The 20,149-nt window shown below is 40.9% G+C and overlaps 1 protein-coding gene across 3 annotated transcripts in view; it reads right to left on the reverse strand.

Moving 5' to 3' along the window:
- Window positions 1-935: 935 nt before the first annotated feature.
- Window positions 936-20,149, reverse strand: part of LOC117377414 (glutamate receptor 3) — a 170,389-nt gene continuing 151,175 nt past the window's right edge. Inside the window, exons 13-16 of one of the 3 annotated variants that reach the window (XM_033973810.2) lie at window positions 10,955-11,202; window positions 4,581-4,695; window positions 3,088-3,335; window positions 936-2,299 (exon numbers count right to left, since the gene is read on the reverse strand). In XM_033973810.2, the coding sequence (XP_033829701.1) occupies window positions 3,090-3,335; window positions 4,581-4,695; window positions 10,955-11,202 (609 nt within the window). In that variant the 3' untranslated portion in view covers window positions 936-2,299; window positions 3,088-3,089. Of the gene's footprint in view, window positions 2,300-3,087; window positions 3,336-4,580; window positions 4,696-9,206; window positions 9,322-10,954; window positions 11,203-20,149 lie in introns of those variants that run through there. The other 2 variants (XM_033973809.2, XM_033973813.2) reach the window with 2 other exon arrangements.

Raw genomic sequence — 20,149 nt, forward strand, 5'->3', positions numbered from 1 at the left:
TCCTGTTACAGATTTGAATTTTTGTTTTACCGTGGACGAAACTCGGACGACTAAGGGACACGGCGACATGTCCACGGAGACCTGCAGGCGTCCGTCACGAAAACAAAAACGGCATGTATCGCTGAAGAAACCCGGGGAACACTTTTCTAAATGTGCATTATTGTTAAAAAAAGGATGAGTTGCAGGAAATAAACAGCAGAATATATTTATAATGAGGCATAGATGGGAAGTTTTCAACCCGCTGCAGCTCAAAACGTCATCACCGTACAGACAAAATAACAAAAAGTTCGCCAGTCGTCCACAGAATGAGTCCCCACGATAAATACTGACCCCAAAAACGATGAAGGTACAGGCGGGTGGCGGACCTTTCACCAAAAACAACCAACAACCTTAATCTTTGCTTTGAAAGAACTCATTCCTTCTCTTCTTTATACAGTAGTTGTCTGTGTTTTTTATATAGTTTGATTTCAGTCTGGTCCACGTCCTCTGTCGCGCTCAAACGTCATCGTCCAATCAGATCTGTTTATTTCAGTGACGCATATGAAACGAAGCAGCTCATTGGTCACCTGTGATTTACAAATAAAACCACATTTGTTTATTATTATTTATTATTTATCCAACATGTTTTTCAGCCCCGTGTTGTATATTTTTTCCTTTATTATTCCTGATACGACAGGCCGTGCGTGTCCCTGATTGGCTGATCCATCTGTCAATCACACTCATCTGAAACAGGGACGTTCACTGTGACCAGACTCTGCACAATCTTTATAAAGTTTTGGAGAAGTGTATTTTATGATCCCAGATAAACAGAACAGTATCATTATCTGAGCTTAGAGTCACGGTGCCGCTGGTCGTCTCATTATCAAAGTAAAACACGTCTTTGTTATTATCTCCTCAAAGTGCTGACAGGATTTAAATGAACACAGCCACACGTCTCTTTCTGTACAATTTATTTACAAAATATAGTAAAATTTGTCTGTACAACGCCTCTCTAATGAGGCTCATGCATCTGGCTCTTTTCACTCACTACTTTACACCTGGTGAGTCGGATTCACAGAGGTGAGACTTACAAAAAGGTGATTTACAAAAGAAATGCCTGATTCTAGGTTGAACCTAAGGTCAGCCGTGAGTAAAACGCTTCATCAGAGTCACATGCAGTTTCTCAACAGAACAAAAAGAACAGATCGTTTCCATATAAGTCATGTAAATGTACACAGTTTCAGCTCTTTTGCTTCACATTATCATTGAATAGAAAACTATTTGTTCATAGGTTATTATAATAATCTTTCTAAATCCTATGAAATCACAGTCTTTTGGAAAGAAAACATTACAGCAATATGGAAATGTGCTAAGCTTCAGGACTCTCCCTGTTTCTTAATATATTTATTTATTTTTTAGTTACTAAGTGAAGTCACCAAACACGGTAATGCTTCATAAAAAATGTGAGATGGAAAGTAAACCACAGTTGGCTATAAATGTGCAGTTATTGAAGAAAATAGCAGATGTCCATAATACTGGAGCGCCGAGCGCCGCTGTCCTTCGTCGGGCTTCAGTTCATGTACATTGAGTTACCTTGGTTTGGTTACTGTCATATACAGAAGACTACTGACTTCAGGGAGTTTAATTTTGTCCTTCTTATTTTACAAAGTGTAAATCACAAACAGAACTCAAGCATAAACACCCTGGTGTCTCTCTCCTGGCAGTTTTGGAAGTGCGGCTCGTGTCCTGCTCCGTGGAGAGCAGCAGCACCGTTTGAATACAAACATAGTTTGGGCGTTTCTCTCTGAAGGTCTGCCTCTTAAAAGTGGAACACAGTCACTAAAGTGGCCCATAACAGTATAAAAGCGAGCGTTATAATACCCAGTGTGATACAGTCACTGCAGTTGTCTAATAAACGTACAGAAACATGAGGATCAGATCAGAATGAGAACAACAAATTGATTCCACATATATAATATTTGTCTTCTATGGCACTTCAAAGTGTGCTTAGGATTGCAAATGATGGCTTTAGTTCATTCTCAGTCAATGTTGGACTCTTTTAAATCTCTGCTCCTTATTCTGTTTCTTTGTGTTTTTTCAAGCAAAAAAGCAATTTGAGTTGTGTATGAGTTGCATTGATTGGACTCAGAGTTCCATAAGGCACTGAGGAGAAAAGGCTCTTCCTTTGACCAGTCGTGTCGTCACTGCAGATGATCTGTCCGAGCGAGAGGACGCCGAGCTGCAGCTCTGTCCCCTGATCTGTCCTTTGTACAGTACATGGTAAGTCACAGTATAAGGGACAAAGACATGTGTCCTGAACCTGTGGACACACAGACGCAGATTAGACCAGAGTCACACGATCGAACTTAAACTTATGTAACATTTAAAGCTCTAATGTCCCGTATCTGGTCCATGTTTGTACACTGATGGTATTTTTGCCAGTTCTCATGTCCTGAAATAACCTTGTGTTATTTTATATCGCAACAATTGACCAAAAGAACGGCTTAACACTTTCTGCTGGTGATTGCTTTTAGATTTATTTTGCGGCTGCGGGCACTCAAACCTAATTTATTTCAACAGTGGTGCAGATAAAGAAAACAGCGGATTTAAAACGATCTACAAGGACACAGCCAAACCAGGAAACACATTTAACAAAATTATTGTTTACTCCTTTTTAAACCGCAGCAGCGAAGAGATATTCAGATATTCTGTTTTAACAATACTAAAATGAAAAGAATAACTGACGTACACTTATAAACTCATCATGGTGAATTATTTGGATGCTGGAAATGCATTAGGACAGTGAGGAATAACTTTGGACCAGTTTAAAATGGAACAGTTCAGTTTTTCAGGTTTTTAAGAGCGTAAAAACCCAGTAGCCGGCCGTTCGAGTATCCGACTCCATCTAGAACTTCTGAGGTCTAAAATATTCATTCGTTTTGCCAGATGGTGGAGCCTGGTTGCACTTGAGCGCTGTTCAGCAACATGACAACCATAAACGACTTAACAAACAGCCCCAGTACAACACATGAATAATTGAGTCTCGACTGTACTAAAGAGAGACTTAAAAGATTGATGCGGCGCCGTGCTCGGGGACTATAAACATACCTCTATATCTTTACGCTCTCGGTTCCGTAGACGTTGTAGCCTTCTCTGTATGTGGCAAAGTTCTGGGTGTTGGTCGGGGGAGCCGGCTTAAAGTTCTGAGCGTTCTTGGCCAGTTTGAGCCTTTTGGTCTCTTGCCGTGACTTATAACAGAACTCTATGAGGGCTACCATCATGGCAAGCCCCAGCCCTCCGACCAGAATATAGAAGACCCCTGCCACATTGCTTAGGCTCAGAGCGCTTGTCTTGTCCTGGGGGCGAGTGAAGACCAAGATTTACAGCTTTGCAGTGGAGCGAGGACAACATTATTACACATACACTGGCTTATCATAGACTATCCTTACAACTTCAGCCTGACGACTCTTAACGCTGCTAGTGAGAGGTAAAAATCGACTTATTTGTAACGTTATGACACTATTGCACATGCTAAAACGCTATGAAACTTAACTCTACTTTTACGTGTCTGCAGGTGGATGCTCGTGTGTGTTCTGGCCTGTAAAGTTCCCATGTCTTGACCATGTTTGGAAGGTGGTCAGTATCGCGTAGGTCGACTCCCTAAAAAGTCCCTATTCTTGTCTCCATAGCGACGTGTACGTATAACTCTTACAACATTGTCATACAGTACAGTCAAATCTATGCTAATATAATGAAAATGTGAAATATTCAGAGTCAAAAAGGCCCATTTTGCTGCTGCTTACCTACCAAACGTATTCATAAAAAATTTGTTCATTAGAGTTTTACTATTTGCACTTTTTAACCCGATGAGTCTCGACGTTCCCGCGGGTTTCGGTTCAGCTCGTAGTTATCTCTCAAAGGGTTAAATCATGGGTTTATTTCGTTCCTTCGCTCCGTCTAGTGTGAAAATACAGTCCCGTCATTTCCGAGCGCCCCCGCGAGATCCACCCCGGGGCGCGCTCGCTGTTTCTCGTCACACAAACGGGTTGAATTTGAGTAACACATTAACGCCAAAGACGGGGGTCCTGCCCGTTCATCACGCCACAGGAAGCCGAAGGAACCCAATAAACGACTCGCGACTATGCAAACTAGTAACAACGCAAATAAATCAAATTTTCATTAACAGTTTGGTGGATAGGAACAGCAGCATAATGGTTCCAAAGAGTCATGAATGTCAAAGAGTGAAAATGAGACAAAAAAAAGAGCATTTATAAACAACTGCTGTGTTTCAATTTTAACTTTATCGATAAGGCGTTTCTACTCATTTCCCCAGAACATTAACATTACACAACAATGAGTTTTTCTACTGTAAAAACAAGTGGAATAATTTAGTATTTTAGGGGAAATGGAGCCTCGTATCAGAGCCACGTTTTTACTGGTTGCAGTTTGTGGCGTGTCAAAAAAAACACAAACAAAACCAAAATCAAAACAATCAAAATAATAATAGTATGTGTAAATAAAATGTAAACTACAGATGCAGTAGAAGTCTTGTTTTGCATATGAATAGTAATGCAATTTGGAAAAGACCTGCAGCGACTGACCTTACTTCCCGAGTCCTTGGTTCCACATTCACCCTTATCGTACCACCATTTGTTTTTCAGCTTGTCTAAGATGCCTTGTTCACTGAGTTTCAATACTGCAAGGTTTACAGGAGTTCTTCACGTGGGAAATAACATAAATAACATTATATTATGTTATTTTATGTTATTCAACTGTTTAAACTACTAACATACTTAACAAAAGCGATAAAGCAGGGTTCCTGGCTGGTGTCAACATAACAAGAGAGAACAGGCAAAATGCTAACCCCATTTTTTACCTGGAAAAAGCCCTAGTCTAAAAGCCAGGACCTACCCATATCGCTTTGAGTAATCGGCAGACGCTGTTTGCAGGGCGACGTGCAGGCACCGTATCTGCAGGTCTATGAATATCAAGAGGGAGCGTTGGGTTTGAGAGACAGAAATGAATTATGGGAGGTTTCTGAACAGTATTTACACGGTTTAGCCAAACGTGAGCTTTGTCTTACCAAGCAGAAGGAAACAGAGATAATTTGAATAATAAAGGTTTAAATCTCGGTTCTACAGGAAGTAACACGAGTAAATAAACGTGTACTCCATGTTATTATCGACTCTATGTAGTATTCATGATTGTGTTGATGCGTCTGTGTTCGTCTTTAGAATGAACTGTGAATATAGTCTAAAGAAAACTGCAAAACCGTCTCCAAACACTTTATATTTGTTGAGATTTAAAATGGCTCCCCCAGTGTGTCCGTTAGACGCTTTTTCGCACCGGCTCTCGGTCCATAGAAGAACAGATTTGCAGTAAAAGAAAACAGCACGTCGATAAATGAGTGACCTGGCTGCTCTCGGGGAACAAAACCCCGCGGGGACTTGAGCCGTGCATAATTCTCCCGGTGAAGATTACACCACTGTATATCCCTCATAGCGGCTCCGAACGACCCGAGTGTGAAGCGCCGACCATTGTCTCGGCTCACACAGACATTGATTAACAATGCAATTACCCCGTAACATGCTCTATGTCTGAAACTCAATCTAAAACAGCCGTGTGTTTTTGCCCGGGGCCACAGGAGCAGCGGCGGCGGCGGAGCTAAAGTGTGAGCGAAAGAGCTGTGAACGAGAGAGCGGCAGATGTAAGCAGGACGCCGCAAATTATGAGCGCCGCGGGCATCTTTCCCTCCACGTCACCTGAACTGGGGCCATCCCATAATGCACTGGGAGCGAAAACAAGGCAGGGGGACAAAGACAGAAGGTATTGTGTAATAAAAGATGGAACATGTGACAGATGTTCCATAAAAACGGTGTGTACGCGTTTCAGCTCAACAGCCCATGGCGACGGCACTATTTCTTACCCGCCAGGTACGTTACAAAAAACAATCATAATTAATACAGTGCCAGCCGTGATCGTGACGAGGGTATTTTTCATTAAACCCGCTCTATTTAGCCTTTAAATCTATAATGAGTCAATGACAACTTCAATGACAAACTGGTCTGTGTTAATTCCACATAATGGGCAAGTAGTTCCGGCCACGGTTAAATCACGTTCTGTATCACTGCTCTGCCGTGACATCGCCATAGCAACGGGTAAACAACCCACAAACAGCTACGAGTAGAATGAACGGGGACTGGCTTAATTTAAAAACGCAGAAATAACTGAATATTTGAGGCGTTTGCGGACGTTGAACGGGCTTTTCGCGTTCACAGGTGACGTGTTTCAGTTTGTCGTCACGGTAACAGCGCAAAAAAACAAGTCCTCGTTGATTAAAGGGCCCGTGTTACGCCGTTTTCTGATGTTTTCCTCGTCACAAACGGACCCGGAGTTGTGTTTTTTTTTGTTGTTTCATTCGCACATTTGCACAAACAAACCTGCGTATTTAGGCTGCGTTCTCCGCTCAAACGGAAAACACTCTGTTCCACCTTGTGATGTCATCGTGTGGCGATACAGGAAGTGCTCCGCTGTGTGTGTTTTTAAACTCCGTACACCTTCATTTCTAGAATCATTTGGATCATTTCAGCCCTGGAATAACTGACAATCTGTACTGAACTAAAGTTAAAAAAGGAGCTGTTAACTTAAACTGCCACTTCATGACATCACAAGGTGGAACGAAGCATTTTTTTAAGCTTCGGTGACGCAGACAGACGAATAATAAAGTGTTACTCAAACATGTGAATGAAAACGCAACTCCAGCTCCGTTTTTGAGCACGTAATGGCATTAAAACACGGATTAACGCTCAGGAGACTCCATTTTCGTGTAATTTAGCACCTTCAGGGCTTGTCCATCCTTCCGCCATCTTGGATATTTGCACTGCTCTGTGGCACGGTTCCTGTTACAAATAGTGCAATAATATCTCCGTTTTATCACCTATTCTTAACAAATGACTTTTAGAGTGCCATGACAGTATGTGAGGGGCAGTGGTCCTCGCTCTTTGCCTGTGATCTCTCCAATTACCTGCTCTAAATCAGCACGTGTAATGACGGTTTCATTTATCACTCCTCTGGCCCGGTGTGATTAAAGCCATAATACCGGGCCCTATATGTAATTTAGCAGAACCTCGCGCGTAGCCTCTTGGCCTCTAATGGAGCTAAGGTTGCAGTTAGCTGTCGCGGCTGAGCGGGGCTTTACTCCATTAGCTCCCATTGTCGAGCGATCGTTCATCATTTGACCACAGAGGAAGGAGAAATCTGATGGTCAGGGAGGTCAACGCGGGGTCGCAGCCGGTCCGTAGTAACTGGACGGATACGGAGGAGGCGGACGGCGCGAGGGGCTGATAAAAATGACACTTTATTAATTAGAGCGCTCACTGTGATCGCGGCGTCCTCCATAGACTCGCCGTTCGTGCGCGTCGGCCCCGGTCGAGCGGTCGTTTTAAAGCGTTCTGGACGTTAAGTACGTTTGGCTTTAGAAGGAGCTCTTGGGTCCGGCCCCAGGAGCAGCTGCGCGGTCGGTTACTGCAAAGCTGTTTTCTACAGGATCAGCCAAGTTTACGTTAATGGGACAGAGGAGGCAGGTTAGGGACGTCCTGGGACAACAGAGTCAGACTCAGGCGGGTTAGGGACGTCCTGGGACAACAGAGTCAGACTCAGGCGGGTTAGGGACGTCCTGGGACAACAGAGTCAGACTCAGGCGGGTTAGGGACGTCCTGGGACAACAGAGTCAGACTCAGGCGGGTTAGGGACGTCCTGGGACAAAAGAGTCAGACTCAGGTTTAGTAAAAGTGTGAAGAGTGTGTGTGTTTTAGTCACATCAGGGACATACGTGGGTCATGTGTGATGGAGCTGACACATGGAAAGGTTCATTAAGTTTCTCTGTCGTTACATCTACAGCGACTTATGGGAAATATGCTCTAAATAAAAAAAATGTGAACAAAAATTTGAGATTAAAATATATAAAGAAGATTTATTAAGGTAAGAATTATTAAGGTAGAATTTTATGAATAAATAAGTCAGGATTAAATACATCTACAGGGCAATTTATGGGAAAAATACTCAAGGATGCAAAAAAATAAAATAATTTAAAAATGCAAAATTAGAACAAAAAATTTGACGGTGAAATATATAAAGCTTTTTTTTTTTTTTTTTTTTTTTTTGTCAAATTAAGGTAGAATTTTTAAATAAATGAGGCTTACATGCATCTACAGGATGATTTATGGGAAATATACTCAAGGATGAAAAAAAACCCCAAAAAAACAAAAAATAGAACAAAAATTTGAGATTAAAATATATATATAAATATATAATAAAATATTTTTTTTATGAAATTAAGGTCTAATTTATGGGAAATATGCTCAAGGATGCACCAAAAAAATAAACATAAAAAATTAGAACAAAAAATTTTAGAGTAAAAGATCTAAAGATTTTTTTTGGGTCAAATTAAGGTAGAATTTTTAAATAAATGCTGATTACAAACATCTACAGGGCGACTTATGGGAAATATACTCATGAATGTAAAAAAAAACCCCAAAAAAATTGGACCAAAAATTTGAGAGTAAAATATATAAAGATGATTTTTGTGTGAAATTAAGGTAGAATTTTAAAATAAATGAGGTCTAAACAGCTTTTAACAAAATTTACTCAAGGCTGAACAAAAAAAAATTGCAAAAACTAGAAAGAAAATTTGATGCAGTAACATATATAAGCAGATTTATTTTATTTATTTTTTTTGGTCATATGAAGGTAGAATTTTTAAATAAATGAGGATTAAATACACAAGGATGCACAAAATTAGAAAAAAAATTCAAAATTTGAAAGAAAAAATGACAATGAAATTATTATTATGAGATTATTTATTATTATTATTATTATTATTATTATTATTATTATTATTATTTATTAATTTATTTTTTTATTTTTTTTTATTTAGATTTTTGTAACAGACAGTTTGGACATAAGATCTTTTTGGTTTGACAAAAGCTCATTAGTTTGATCTAAAGTGAAGTGTCCTGGTTAAATAAACTGCTCAGTTCAATCTCAGTTTAGATGTTTAGATGTTTAGATGCTCTGGAGTCTGGAGTTTGTTGAGTTTGTTGAGTTTGAGTTAAGTTCAGGTCGGTTTATTTGCTCAGTTTGATTTGGTGAGTCGTTTTGGTGAGTTGCAACAGCCTCGCCGATTACTCGACACTATGGTACCCGATCGTGGTGACATCGAGGCTGACCTTGGAGTCACCTCCCCCGCTGCCGCACTCTCCCTTGTCGTACCACCATTTGTTTTTCAATTTGTCCAAGAGGCCTTGCTCATTCAGTTTTAAAACTGCCAGGTTAACAGCATTTCTTGAAACGATAAAACATAACTTGTAAGAAAATGCAACAGGTCCTAATGCAAAGTAAGCACCATAATGAAGTCTGATGGTAGAAAGGACCATCAGGGGCTTAGGCTGCTCAAGACTCAAACGGCTAAAAAGGACAAATTGTTTGAGAATTTCATAAAGATACGAGTATAAGGTAAAGACAGTGTCAGATCTTAAGGTGGCATGAGGGTCACGTTGTTCAAACTGAAGTGTGCGGGATGGGGACACTCGTCATTGAGAAGAAACTAACAACAACAAACATCATGCAATTAACATTGGTCACAGTGACAGCGCAGCTTTAAAGGCTAAATAGAAAAAGCATTGAACCGGTAAATTAAACCAGACAACACAGCAGTCAGGTAAGACAGCACGAGACAGAGGGACAGGGACAGAGGGACAGATCCAAGGAGAGAGAAGACACAAATATGAAATGCTCTGTTAGCTTTATCCTCATTATGTGCACTGCGCTCACATTAGCATTTAGCATTTAGCATTTTTATGTGTAAAATGTAGAATCTGTAAAAAAAAAACATCTCCCAAAGTGTGAGACATACTACCGTCACCTCGACGTCCACCAGGAGACAGAAGAAGGACAGGGGACAGCAGAGGGACATGACACGGGACAGCAGAGGGACATAAGAGGGAAATGACGGGGACAGCAGAGGGACGTGACCGGGGACAGCGGAAGGACATGACATGACAGGGGACATTAGAAAGACATGACATTAGAAGGTATCAGAGGGACATGAGAGGGGGGGACATCAGAGGGACATGAGAGGGGGACATCAGAGGGACATGATGGGGGACAGCAGAAAGACATGACGGGGACATCAGTGGGACATGACGGGGGGGACATCAGGCGACATGACAGGGGACATTAGAAAGACATGACATTAGAAGGTATCAGAGGGACATGACAGGGGGGGACATCAGTGGGACATGATGGGGGACATCAGGGGACATGACGGGGGACAGAGGGACATAACGGGGGACATGACGGGGGGACATGACGGGGGACATCAGGGGACATGACGGGGGACATGACGGGGGACATCAGGGAACATGACGGGGGACATCAGGGGACATGACGCGGGACATCAGAGGGACATGACGGGGGGACATCCTAGGGACATGATGGGGGAGATCAGAGAACATGACGGGGGACATCAGGGGACATGACGGGGACATCAGTGGGACATGACGGGGGACATCAGCGGGACATGACGGGGACATCAGGGGGCATGATGGGGGACAGAGGGACATGACGGGGGACATCAGGGGACATGACGGGGACATCAAAGGGACATGATGGGGACATCAGCGGGACATGCCGGGGGACATCAGGGGACATGCCGAGGGACATCAGGGGACATGCCGGGGGACATCAGCGGGACATGACGGGGACATCAGGGGGCATGATGGGGGACAGAGGGACATGACGGGGGACAGCAGGGGACATGACGGGGGACATCAGAGGGACATGACAGGGGACATCAGAGGGACATGATGGGGGACAGAGGGACATGACGGGGGACATCAGGGGACATGCCGGGGGACATCAGGGTAGGTGGAATACTATAACAACATGGAGGATATTGTTATATTATTCCACCCACCTTAATGCGGAGCCTTTGGGCGTGGCGATGCCGTAGCCTTTGGAGTCCAGGTTCCCTCCGACCTTCATGGTGTCGCACGGCTTCCTCTGCTCGATGTACTCGTTCATGGTCGACTCCAGGAGGAAGGCGAATTTGCCCTTCGACTTCCGGACTCGGGCAACGCCGTCCGGAGTCGTCTTTACAAACACAGACGGCTCGGCGGATTTCATGTAAGACCACATCTTCTCATACACTGCTATTTTGGATCGCTGAGAAAAGACAAGGAGGAAACGCTTTAGAAAACGACGATCGGACGCGGATGGACGCGTTCCCGAATTTTTGTGCATAAGGATCGCCGTTTTAAAGATGCCAGGGTGAAGTACTCATAGACATCGTTGGAAAAATGAGGTGATATCTATAAATACTCCGAGAAAAAACTGAAAAAGGAGCAAAAGGAGCAGAAGTTCTTGGGGACTTTTGGCGTGATCATTATGTACAAGAATCCAGCGATATTTAACCCTTTGGTCACTGCAGTGGAGCTACTAAAACAACTTTCTCTTTAAAGCATTGGTTTATGTGGTGGAGCCTCTGGAGTGCTCTCTGCTGCCACACTCCATTGAGGTCAATTCAGTGGTCAGTCGGTGTAACTGCAGGTAAATTTCCTCTGATTGTTTTTCTTATTCAGGCCTAAACATTGCACCTAAACAGTGTTGAAATTTCCCAAAAATTGTTGAAATGTTTTTCAAAGCATAAAAAGAAACGTGTTTGTATATTTACAATAGAACACAAGTTAATTCAGGCAGTTCACAATGTTGTTTCACGTCCTAAAAACACAAAAACATCATGACTAAGGCTTTCACAATTCATGCGTCAGAGGGTTAAGCGAACAAGAAGCTGCGTTTGACCCGTTCTAGAGTCGATTTATGTTACGATTTACGGCACTTAACCCTTGTGTTGGGGTAATTTATGACCCCAAAAGCAACTCTGTCACAGCAGAACTCTGTCATTTGGGCCACGTGTTCATTTTGATGATTTCTATCAAAAATAAAAATTTAAAAAAGCGTTGAACTGTCTGTACTTGACAAACACAGTACAGTGATAGAAATTAAGCATTGCGGGAGATTTTGAGGTCCAAAAAAACACGGTCTACTAGCTGAAATTAAATAAATAAATAAATAAAATTGGTATCAGTGCGTTAGTCCGAAGTCAGACTGAAAATAAGCCCCACATTATTTTTTTTAAAAGTACATTATTTTATGGCTGAGTTATAAAAGAAACTAATCGGAGTCAAATCGAGCCCAGAGGAACTTCAACGATTTAACTCGACTGGGACGAACACACAAGGGTTAAACCATCTCCACGTCTCTTTCTCCAGATTTGTAGAGTTGTTTACGTAGAAATGATTCGAGTAATTAAACCTCGCCAGACTAACTTGGATCTAATGAAGAAGTGTGTACGAACAAGTCCCGGCAATATCTTGACTCAATTTGCCACTTAGTGCTTTTAGGCAGTGGTTTATTGTCCTAATATGATTTAACAAAACCTATTAGAGTCATTTATTCTCACATCTGTCTTCACTAAATATGATAGAGAGCGATAATACTGCAGGAGGTGTAAACAGAGAGCATGCTGTGCGTAAAATGTGACTTAATACAAAGCTGGTTACCATGGCGTGGCAAAGTGCACTTGTCAGAGGCGGCTCGGTGATGAATATAAACGGCACGAGGTTTTCGCAAAGATTTGAAATCGCGAAACGGGAACGAGCCGCTCGCTTTTGACGAATGAATTTGAAGTTTGGACGGATCGGAGGAATAGAAAAGCGGTTTGTGGCGTCGATTGAGGAAAATGCTCGGATGCACTTTGGGGATTTGTGTACAGAAAGCACAAGACGCACAATATATGAGCTTAATTTAACACAAAAAAACACGCAAAATGATTTTTCAGTTGTAGAGGCAGCACTGAAATATCAATTTGTGAAGTTATATGAAAACAGGAAGTGGCACGGAATTATTTTAGACGTGGAATCCCAACTGTTTTGATTTGAAGTGCTATATCGGAGTCATCTTTCGCGGTTTTGTGGATTGTTTTAGCGCAGTTTTCCATGTTTTTTTTACATCGTATGAACGTGCATTGTGTCGTGCGTCCTGATTGGCTGTTGGACTGTAGACCATTGTGTCGTGCGTCCTGATTGGCTGTTGGACTGTAGACCATTGTGTCGTGCGTCCTGATTGGCTGTTGGACTGTAGACCATTGTGTCGTGCGTCCTGATTGGCTGTTGGACTGTAGACCATTGTGTGGTGCGTCCTGATTGGCTGTTGGACTGTAGACCATTGTCCATCAGTCTCCTCCGTGCCGTGTCTCCTGTCCAGTACAGAATGTGTTCAGACAAATTTACATAAACGTTGGATCTCAGTGTGACTCTGAAGTGCTGTACGTTTGCAATTTGTTTTCTCCACCGACAAAACCCACAATGTCGATGAAACGTTCTGCACCGACAAAGACGCCGACGAAGGTTTGAACTTTGAGAGAGTTTAAACGAGAGAGAAATGTGAGAAAATGTTAACGTCTGTGTGAGAAAAGTGTATAAAGTGTGTGGTGAGGGGAAAGAAAAAAGAAAGAGAAAAAGAAAGAAAAAAGAAAGAGAAAAAGAAAGAAAAAGAAAGAAAAAAGAAAGAGAAAAAGAAAGAAAGAGAAAAAAGAAAGAAACAAAAAGATAAAAAGAAAGAAAAAGAGAAAAAAGAAATAAAAAGAAATAAAGAAAAAAGAAAGAAAGAAATAAAGAGAAAAAAAGAAAGAAAAAGAAAAAAGAAAGAAAAAGACAGAAAGGAAGGAAGAGAAAAAGAAAAAAGAAAGAAAAAAGAAAAGAGAAGAAAGAAAAAGAAAGAAAAAAGAAAGAAAAAGACAGAAAGAAAGAAAAAAGAAAATTAAAGAAAGAAAAAGAATAAGAAAGAAGGAGAAAAAAAGAAAGAAAAAGAAAATGTCAGAAAGAGAAAAAAGACAGAAAAAGAAAATGAAAGAAAGAGAAAACGAAAGAGAAAGAAAGAAAAAGAAAAAAGAAAGAAAGAGAAAAAGGAAGAAGAAGGAAGAAGAGTGTGTGAGAAAAGTGTATAAAGTGTGTGGTGAGGGGTTTTACAGACAAAAACGGAGAGAATAATGTAAAAATAGAGCTGATACTTCATGGATTTCGACTATTGTGGGTTATTTTCAGAACGAGGGACCACTGTTTTTGTTTTTTGTCGACTTTTATGTGACGCTCAGGTTGTTTTAAATGTGCTATAGAAGTAAAATGACTTGAGTTTTCATGGGATTCATCTTTTTGGGATATTTTATAATATTTTGAGGATTATTTCCCCTTTCAAAACATATTTTAACATTGTGTTTTCATGTAAATTGCTGTGGCACCTGTTTAATTTCATCATTCTGAAGCCCACGGACAGTGTGAACGTTTAACTTTTCTACATCCACACAGTTTGTAAAATAATTTGTACCATTGCTAGATAGATCCAAAGACTCGCTCTACAGGTTTATCGAAATTTCTGTGCAAAACGTGGACCAAGACGACCTCGAAAACACACGCCTCTGTTGTTTTAGCAGATTGATTTTGCACAAATGGCCAGGGGCGGGTCCTAACCTCAATCACAAAGTTGACAAACAAAGATGGCCGCCGTTTAAGGTGAAAACATGTATTTTTCTTCTTCTTGTAAAATGTCGTAGTCGTCGTTTATCACTGTCCACGAGTATCTCCACATGTGTGTTAATAAACCGGGCCGTTCACCTTGACCTGACAGATCTGCCGCTCTGACTTGGACTAATCATATAGGATTTGTTTGCGCTCTTGTTGTCACGGCGAATCAGGCGGCGGGCCCTGATTGGACGAGACGGCAGCATAACACAAATTAAAAGCCCCGCGTGATGAATGTGCGCCGCTTATAGGAATTGAAGTCGTGACACGGGCCGTTCCGTCTGGCTGCGTATGCACAAATGAAGGGCGCGGTCCGGGTTATAGATGAGAGTTTTAGGCTCAGTTTGTTCAACGTCTTCAGCGGAAATGGGGAAAACACTGGAATTAAAATCTTCTCTGCAAAAGGAAAGACTTATAAATAAACCCTAGACTCAAACCAATTTTTTTTTTGCATTAAGTGAAGTTTAAAAGCTATTGCACCACAACATCGCATAATATCTTTGGATCTATCTAGCAATGGTACAAATGATTTTATAAACTGTGTGGCTTCAGAATGATGAAATTACAACAGGTGCCACAGCAATTTACATGAAAACACAATGTTAAAATATGTTTTGAAAGGGGAAATAAACCTCAAAATATTATAAAATATCCCAAAAAGATGAATCCCATGAAAACTCAAGTCATTTTACTTCTATAGCACATTTAAAACAACTTCAGCTTCACATAAAAGTCGACAAAAAACAAAAACAGTGGTCCCTCGTTCTGAAAATAACCCACAAAAGGTGAAATCCATGAAGTATCAGCTCTATTTTTACATTATTCTCTGTTTTTGTCTGTAAAACCCCTCACCACACACTTTATACACTTTTCTCACACACTCTTCCTCCTTCTTCCTTCTTCTTCCTTTTTCTCTTTCTTTCTTTCTTTTTTATTTTTCTTTCTTTCTCTTTCGTTTTCTTTTTCTTTCATTTTCTTTTTCTGTCTTTTCTCTTTCTGACATTTTCTTTTTCTTTCTTTTTTCTCCTTTCTTATTCTTTCTTTTTCTCTTTCTTTCATTTTCTTTCTTTCTTTGTCTTTTTCTTTTTTTCTTTCTTCTCTTTTTTTCTTTCTTTTTCTTTCTTTCTTTTTCTCTTTCTTTCTTTGTCTTTTTTTCTTTTTTCTTTCTTTTTTTCTCTTTCTTTCTTTCTTTCTTTCTTTTTCTCTTTCTTTTTCTCTTTCTTTCTTTCTTTCTTTCTTTCTTTTTTCTCTTTCTTTTTTTCTTTCTTTCTTTTTGTCTCTTTCTTTCTTTCTTTTTTCTTTCCCCTCACCACACACTTTATACACTTTTCTCACACAGACATTAACATTTTCTCACATTTCTCTCTCGTTTAAACACAAAGTTCAAACCTTCGTAGGCGTCTTTGTCGGTGCAGAACGTTTCATCGACATTGTGGGTTTTGTCGGTGGAGAAAACAAATCGCAAACGTACAGCACTTCAGAGTCACACTGCGAGGGGAGCTGAACTGCAACGTGGTGACACAACACACAGGAAAAGAACAATAAAACACCTGTATATTCCGTCTAGTGTTAAATACCAGGACGAAGAGGTGGATCTGACAGGCAGAGGGCGCTGTCTCCAATGTTCTTGAGCCACAGCGAAACGTGGACCCATAGAGCGAAGAAACCCTCACCAAAAACACCTCCCTATCCCTTTAAATCCATCAACTCTGCATTAACTTCCCTTTAACTTCAACCCTTCCCCATTGAACTGTTTAATCTGTGACTGTAAACGCCGCTCCTTTGCCCGACTAACTTAAAAAGTGAACTCGCGGAAAGAAAATCGACATTATAAACCAACACAAAATGGAGCGTACACCGTGAAGGTCGAGCGCTTTTGTCTCGTCATCGCGTATATATCAACGCTTTTCAAAAATGATCTATCGATAAAACACGCCGACGACGATCAAATCCCACCAGGAAATGTAAATCTGTTCATTTTAGCGCCTGTGAACGTCCGGAGCAGCACAAAACCGGCGCGTCGTACGGCACTGGGAGCTCGCGTTCACCTCCCCTGAATGTAATTATTCACATTTCGCTCTATGGTGGTCATTTAAAATTCAATTAGGGGATAATGACTACAAAAAGTCCATCATCAATGAACAAGACAATTTGTCCAGCAATTATATACTGCCATAAATACAGCCTCACACACGCTCGCACGCCATAACGGCTCCGTACGAACGCACTGCGGTGGGAACGAGCCGCCGCGCAATTAAAGGGACGGTGGAATTAGTCTACGGACGCGATATGCCAGGTTACATTAACAAAAAATAAAAAATAAATGGTATAGCGCAATTATAGACTGTGTATGTAAATGGGCGTAGCTAACCTGCTAGCTGCCGCGGTACAAATAGGAAGTGGGCGTGGCCGTGTTTCCAGGTCCATCGACTCTGACGCCAATTAAATTTCTATTAAAAAAATGGATGCCTTTTTCTGTATCTGCTGTGGATATTTGTGTTATTTTGGTCTTAAAGGTTTTGTGTTACTGGAAAAAAACAAAAAAACAAAACAAAAAAAACAACTCACCAAAATCTTCCGAGAGACATAATGCAAAATTTACAGCTAAAAAATATTAAATTCTCGCTGAAAAAAAAAACAAGACCTTATTTTGTATCATCTGGCAGCTTTTTATTGATTATTTTAATGACAGATAAATAATGAGACAGTCCTATGTGTATAAATATTACTATTAATTATTTAAACGAGAGAGAAATGTGAGAAAATGTTAACGCCCGTGTGAGAAAAGTGTATAAAGTGTGTGGAGAGGGGTTTTACAGACAAAAACACAGAGAATAATGTAAAAAATAAAGCTGATACTTTGCGGATTTTGCTTATTCTGGGTTATTTTTTAGAACGTAACCCCCACGATAAACAAGGGACCACTGTATATGTGTATTTATATACTGTATATAGATATAGTGTATGATTAATATTATTCTTTTAACAACTGTGCACGTATTTAGTTCTGTTGTTATTCCTTTTTTATTTTATTTTTTCATTTTTTTCATTTTCTTTCTTCATTTGTTCTTTTGTTCTTTTGTCTGAAGTTTGATTTATAACCATAAAACAAAGAAATGTCTTATTGGAGACATTTTATATTTCATAAACATAACAAAAAGAGTAAAAAAATAAATCAAAATGTTCGTATTAACCCTCTACATGATCCTGGTGTTTTTGTTTCGCTTTTGTGTTTGTAAATCAAGATATGAACATTAATAACAGACAAATCAGGCGTCTTCTTTTGCCAAGGTCGCTCCCGTTAGCGTTAGCAACAGGTTTGATTGACAGCGTTGCTAAGCGCCAGTGCTGCGAATGGGAAGCAGCGTTACCTTCAACATCCTCGCTCCTGATTGGCCCTTTGGTTGCTATGATACTCACGGTCTTAATCCCAAATACAAAACCCGGCTCCAAAATCGACGCTATAACCGCTAGCCTCGATTAGCTTCATTTGACCGGAGCTGAACGCCGCAGTTGACGTCACTCTGTCTCTTAAGCCAAAGGGCTAAACGTATCGGCCCAAACATAATCAAATGTGGATCGTACAAAGTGTAGACACAACAATCCCACCCACACAATCGTAAAACGTATTTTTAAGATCGTAAAATTCATTAAAGGTCACGTCGACTCGATCCAGCCTCATTTTTTTGCGCTAGTAAACCAGCGTTTTTGGAGTTTTATTGGGTTTAAAGTGTCCACAAGAATCAGATGGTCAGAACGGCTTGAATAATTGATCAGAGCCTCCCTTTTGTGCTCCCTCATCGTTCTTTACCGCGCAGCAAGTTACACTATCGATCTGTTTGTATCCTCCGGTTTAAACGGCAGACAGAATGGCATTTGATTTGAACAACATACCAATTCGTTATCAGTCATATTAATCAGGTCGTATGTTTAGCGTGTTTGGCAGATTTGAGCGAGACAGGGAGTCGTTAGCTAAAGGGAAGGGCATCAGGCGTTAAAAAAAACCCCAAAAAACAACAAAATTAGACTAATCACCGCACAATCGTTTCCTGTACAAACCCATTTCATCACGTTGTTTTGTTACTAATTGCACTTGGACTGTTATTTTCTGTTATTTTCTCTACAAAAGTTCCACGTTTTCGCTTATATCTGACGTCTTCTGTGGATTTAAAATGCAGAAAGTAGAAAAATTTAAGCAAAAAAACAACATTGAATGAGCAGATGAATCCAAACTTTTGACTTTTTTCTTTTCTGGTGGAGTGATGGAAGTTCGCCACCTGCTGGAATACTCGCAGTACTGCATTAAACGTGTCGATTCCCGTGAACGCAAGCAGGTGACACTACCAAGCTAAGTTACAGGCGAACTCTGTGGAGCGGAGACATCGTTTACCGTGAGAATGCAGGTTTATTTTGAGTTATATCATCCCGCGAAACCTTTCATGCAAATAACATCTCCACTGAGACAAACCGGCGCCGTGTCCTTCACTAATTTGCGCAAAAATCACCCAAATTCGCCTTAAAATCCCTGTTAATTCTCACCAATTTGTCGCCGCACAGCCTTTATCGCCCCCTGCCCGCTGTCCTCGGTACTACATCCTGTTTTCTATTCTCTCCCTGGCTCAGACCGACCACTTTCATTACATCCTCCCTCACATAACGCTCCGATGCTCCAGTATCTAAATGCCATCTTCAAACGCCCACCAATACTCCATTTCTTGTACTCCCTTCTGCTTCAGTCCCATTTTTGTTTGTGGACCTCAGAGCCTTTTTTCCTTTCGCAGTATCTTGTGCATACACTGGGACAGTACCTGTATCTCAAGTATGCAGGGATGGAAGTTGAAGCTTTGGGGTTGTACTTTGTCATTGAAGTGGTACGCGGCGTGCGGTGAATACAAATGCGAGGCGTCTTTGATTCGGAGGCTGAATGGTGTGTGTGCTGCGGTGACGTGGGCTGCTGTGAGGTGAGGCGGCGCCAGACTGGTCCATCATCACCTTTGTCGGGTTTTTCCTTTCATGCAAACATGTCTAATCTTCAGAGCTGGCTCCGTGTGGATTAAAACGCCCGGACCCCACGACGCCGTTCCACTGACCCGACACATTCATTAAAGGTCCCCTATGTACGATACCAGTCAAAAGTTTAGACACATCCTTCCCGTTGTTGTATTTTTACTACTTTCTACATTTTAAATACAGGCAGAAGCTAAAAGAAAACAAGGTAAAAAGGTAAACAACGCTGCTATTTATTAATTTTTTAATATTTTAAATTCAAATCCTCAAAGTCTCCGTCCTTTACTTTGTCGAAAACGATTTATTAGTTATTTCTATCCTACATACTTCCATATTCCTTACTTCATATACGTGATGTCTTCTTCTGTGTGGACGTATAAACTGTAGAAAGTGGTAAACACAGTGGACGGTCTGCCCCCTGCTGGTCGGGCGTTGTCGCTTTTGCTTGGATTGTTCCACAGTATTGCATTAAACGTGTCTATTTCCGTGGATACAAGTGTTCGATTTGGGCACCTTTTTAATTTCCC

This window comes from Periophthalmus magnuspinnatus, chromosome 10 (assembly GCF_009829125.3).
Source record: "Periophthalmus magnuspinnatus isolate fPerMag1 chromosome 10, fPerMag1.2.pri, whole genome shotgun sequence".
Taxonomy (NCBI): Eukaryota; Metazoa; Chordata; class Actinopteri; order Gobiiformes; family Gobiidae; genus Periophthalmus; species Periophthalmus magnuspinnatus.